This window comes from Erythranthe guttata, chromosome 13 (genome assembly GCF_056151865.1).
Source record: "Erythranthe guttata isolate IM_541 chromosome 13, IM_541, whole genome shotgun sequence".
NCBI classification, from domain to species: domain Eukaryota; kingdom Viridiplantae; phylum Streptophyta; class Magnoliopsida; order Lamiales; family Phrymaceae; genus Erythranthe; species Erythranthe guttata.
Window position 1 is genome coordinate 10,851,641 of NC_142545.1, and position 4,161 is coordinate 10,855,801.

The 4,161-nt window shown below is 35.3% G+C and overlaps 1 protein-coding gene across 1 annotated transcript; it reads right to left on the bottom strand.

Annotated features, from left to right (window-relative positions):
* Positions 1-2,026: 2,026 nt before the first annotated feature.
* Positions 2,027-2,597, bottom strand: LOC148765878 (late embryogenesis abundant protein At1g64065-like). Its single transcript, XM_088812251.1, has one exon. It carries the CDS (start codon positions 2,569-2,571, stop codon positions 2,071-2,073), a length of 501 nt encoding a protein of 166 aa, XP_088668377.1. The 5' UTR covers positions 2,572-2,597; the 3' UTR covers positions 2,027-2,070.
* Between the last annotated feature and the right edge of the window lie 1,564 nt (positions 2,598-4,161).

Consider the following 4,161-nt stretch of genomic DNA (forward strand, 5'->3'; position numbering starts at 1 on the left):
TTACACTCAAAAAGTAATTGTAGTAACGTTGTTTCACGAGGAGGGAGTCCTTGTCATATTTTGTTTAATAAAAATATAATCATTTTGCACCAGTCGTTTTTTTGAGAAGTTTTATTGTACTTCTGATGTTTTGTTTCACTGGTCGTATTTTTTTTTGTTTTTTAAGTTCTTTCAAATTAGTGATAAAAACTAGAGTGAATTGCATATAACCCAAGAATGAGGACTTAAATGCACATAAACAGTTTTGCAAATAACCCATTCTCATATTTTTTTTTCTAAAATATCTATTATAATATAATTTAAAGGGATTTTTATGAGTAAACGCTTACCAACTATTTTTATTATTTGAGAAAATTAGCGACCCCTCATTTGGAAAAATCATTTGAGATAGAACATCTCAAAAAAAATAAGGTTTACGTACAAATTGCACGTTTTTACTATTACCAGTGTCGCAAATACTCCTGTACTGCAAAATGCGACAAAGTGGCCCCTACCGTTAAGACATATTAAAACATCCGTTATTTTTCAAACTTGACCGACCATTGCATTAGATGTTGGACAATTTCGGACGAAAATACCCATTTGGTGTTGTGTATAAAAGTTGTTCATATTTCTTTCATTCTTGTACGTAATTTATTCCCATTTTTTTCATGTTTCCTGCCTAATTTTATTTTCCACAACCTAAAATATCACCCATTTTTTTCATGTTTCTTGCTCCCCCACCGCCGCCTGCTGCCGCTGCTCCCTTCGCCGTCGCCCGCCGCTACTGCTCCCCCTGCCGCCGCCGTCGGGTGCCGCTGCTCCCGACGCTGAGAACGGAGCCGTTGCTCCCTCCGTCGCTGCACGGGATCCGTATTTCGACGATGATTTGTATTGCCGGAGAATAGGATTCGTATTCCGGCCGCAATCGACGAACGGAATCCGTATTCCGCCGCACGAGCATCTGGTTTGGTAAGATTGGAACTCGTTCCTTCAAAAATATGAGGTAATTTGTTGTAATTTTTGTTTGTTTCGTGGATTGATGTTGGGGACTTGTATTAAATTCGAACTATGTGAAAAAAATTAGAATTGATGATTTACCCAATTGTTTAGGTATTTTTTTTCCAGAAATAAAATGAATTATTGCTTGATGAATTTGTGTGGTGTGGCCGACGATTGGCCTTGTGGAATTACATAAAGATGGGCACTAAGATAAATAGAGGATGATTATACTACTGCACATTACTATACATAACCATAGTTACATGTAGTAACATATAGTAATATATAGTAACATATGCACATGATTGTATTTTTTCAATCGATATTTGTAATAAAAAACGTTATTTATAGTTATATATAAGATTCTGCTTTGTTTTCTTTTTTTGTAATTAAAATTCTACTCTACATGTACATACCTACAATTCTAAATTGTATGTATACATACCTCATTGATTCTCACTTTTTATTATCTGATTTTATTTGTCAAATCATTAATTCAGTTTCAAGAACATACAACAAATCAAATGATTTTCTATGATAGAATTTCACTACAGTATGTAAATATTTTTTTTCAACCACATTGTTCTATTCATCATCTTATATAGATTCAATTGTGAACTTTTTGGTAGTGTAGATGAATTTTATTTATATACATATATAGTCACGTGTGGTCAAGTACGTGTAGTCATATATAGTCACATGTAGTAACAAGAATGAACATAACTACATGTGACTATAGTTGACTACATATAGTCATATCAAGTCATATGCAGTAGCAAAAAAAAAAGGGCAAATTACCAAAACCCCCCTGAGGTAAGCCTAAATAACGAAAATCCCCCCCACGTTCTCGTAATTACGAAAACCCCCCTTGACTAACGGTTGACCGAATTTTTTTAACCGAAAACGTGAAATGTCTATTATATCCTTCTGTTAAATATGTGAAAATAAAAGAAAAAAGCTGAAAATGTGGTGGCGGTCACAGGCGACGGAACGAACGACGCCCCTGCTTTAAAAGAAGCCGATGTGGGACTGTCGATGGGAATATCAGCTCAACTCTCCCCCTCATTCTAGCCTGGCTTGTAATCTGAACTACCCCGCGTTCAAGTCACTCGCCAGTTGAGGATTCGCCTGCGCGTTGGTCAAACTCAGATTCACCGCAACGTTGAATTTCTTCGTCGATCTCCAACCGGCGCGTGAGCCACGAACGAGAACCTGGCCCACCGGCATTCCTTTGTAGAAGAAATCCAGGGTGGTGTTCCTGTACTTGTACCGGCCGAAGTTGGCGTTCTTCACGGTGAACTCGGCGTTCACCGTCGCGGAGAACGAAGGGCTCGCCGGAGTTCCGGCGTTGAAGTTGGTGAGATGGGCGGAGCGGATCCGGAATTTGGGGGTACGGATTTTCATCACCGTTAAAGAGAATATAGTAATGACACCAATTTGGAAAATTACGAATAGAGCGATGAATAGAAAGCATTTGGTCCGGTTCTTCTTCCGCGGCTCTGTGGCGGCGCCGCTCGCCTCCGCGTCGCTCCGGCCGTGGCCGTTGGCTGGTGCCATTGGGTATGATAACTGTTGCTCCTTTTCACCCATCTATTTATGACCCCTCATTAAATAAAATGCTTACAATTACCCCCTAATGGTAATTTCGTGTACAAGGGCAAAATTGGTATTATCGGAGGAATATTCGGGAGAATCAAAAAGATTCTATCGAGTTTAACACCGTTAGAGCGATTTGTAAGATGTCTGCATACCTCAGGGGGGTTTTCGTAATTACGAGAACGTGGGGGGGATTTTCGTTATTTAGGCTTACCTCAGGGGGGATTTGGTAATTTGCCCAAAAAAAAAACACATAACTACTTGTGATTATAGTTCACACCAAAGTAAATTTATCAAAAAAATGTCTTTCATTGTTTTTTTGTATTTTTTCATGTAATGTAATTCGCTTGTTCCATTTTGTTTTTCGTTTTCTTTAACATGTATTTTTTTGTCCCATGTTTTGCTTTGTATAACATTATGAGATGCAAAGAATAAGATGCAGAGAAGTTCCATGTGAAGTTGCATTCATGTTATAATACTCCAGACTTATGCAACTTAGGGGTCGTTTGGTTACCGCTATAAGGTGCTACTGACTAAATAGTAGAGGCTAATAACATGTCCGGTTGGTAAGATTCACACTTTTTCAAACCCGCTACTAAAATCAAAACCCGCTATTAAATGCTACTATTTCATTAAATTAGTAGCACCTCTCCCCCTAAGATTAATTTAATAGGGGGTGACTAAAAAGGAAAAATACAATTTTATCCTTAAAATTATATTTTATTATTGTAAACTAAGTGGTTTTATAGACAATCATATATGATAACTGATTTTAACAAATTTAATAGAATATCTAATCTAAGAAATCGAACATGCTACTAACTAAATAATTAATTAGTCAGTAGAGAGTTAATCCAATCTCATGTAATCCAATCTAATCCAATATAGGTAACCGAACGAGCCCTTATATAACTATAGATAATTGTATATAACTAGTCACGTGTAGTAACATATAGTTATATGTATGTTATGTGTTTTTTAATGTATAGTAATACGTGTTCATGTTTTGAAGATTATATGATTGTGTTTTCTCTTTTTCTTTTTTGGGTTAGTTGATCTATAATATCGGGATTAAAATTGTGAATTTTGTTGTTGGTGTAGATTAATTTTGGGATAAACAGACAGTACATGATTACATATAACTATACATGACTGTGATATACTGTAGTTATGTGTAGTATACTATAGTCATGTTTAGTCAATTTCAGTACAGTAAATTTATCAAAAAATAAATAAAGTAAAAGATTAAATAATAAATGTAAATAAAAAATTAAAAAAAAATTAAAAAATTAAAAAAATTAAAAAAATTAAAAAAATTAAAAATTAAAAATTAAAAATAATTAAAAAAATACAAAATAGGATATATATAAAAAATAATAATAAAATAAACACTTATATTTTTTGTTAACAAATCTATAAAAATGATAAATGCAGGCCCAGAATGCTACATGCAGTTGGGCATTATGCTGAATGAATGCAGGGGCGAAAATACCACATGCAGTTGGGCGAAAATTGCACTTAAGGGCACAATAGTACTTTTGCCTCTCCAGGGGTATCTCAAAGGAAGAATTTTAGGGGTGGACC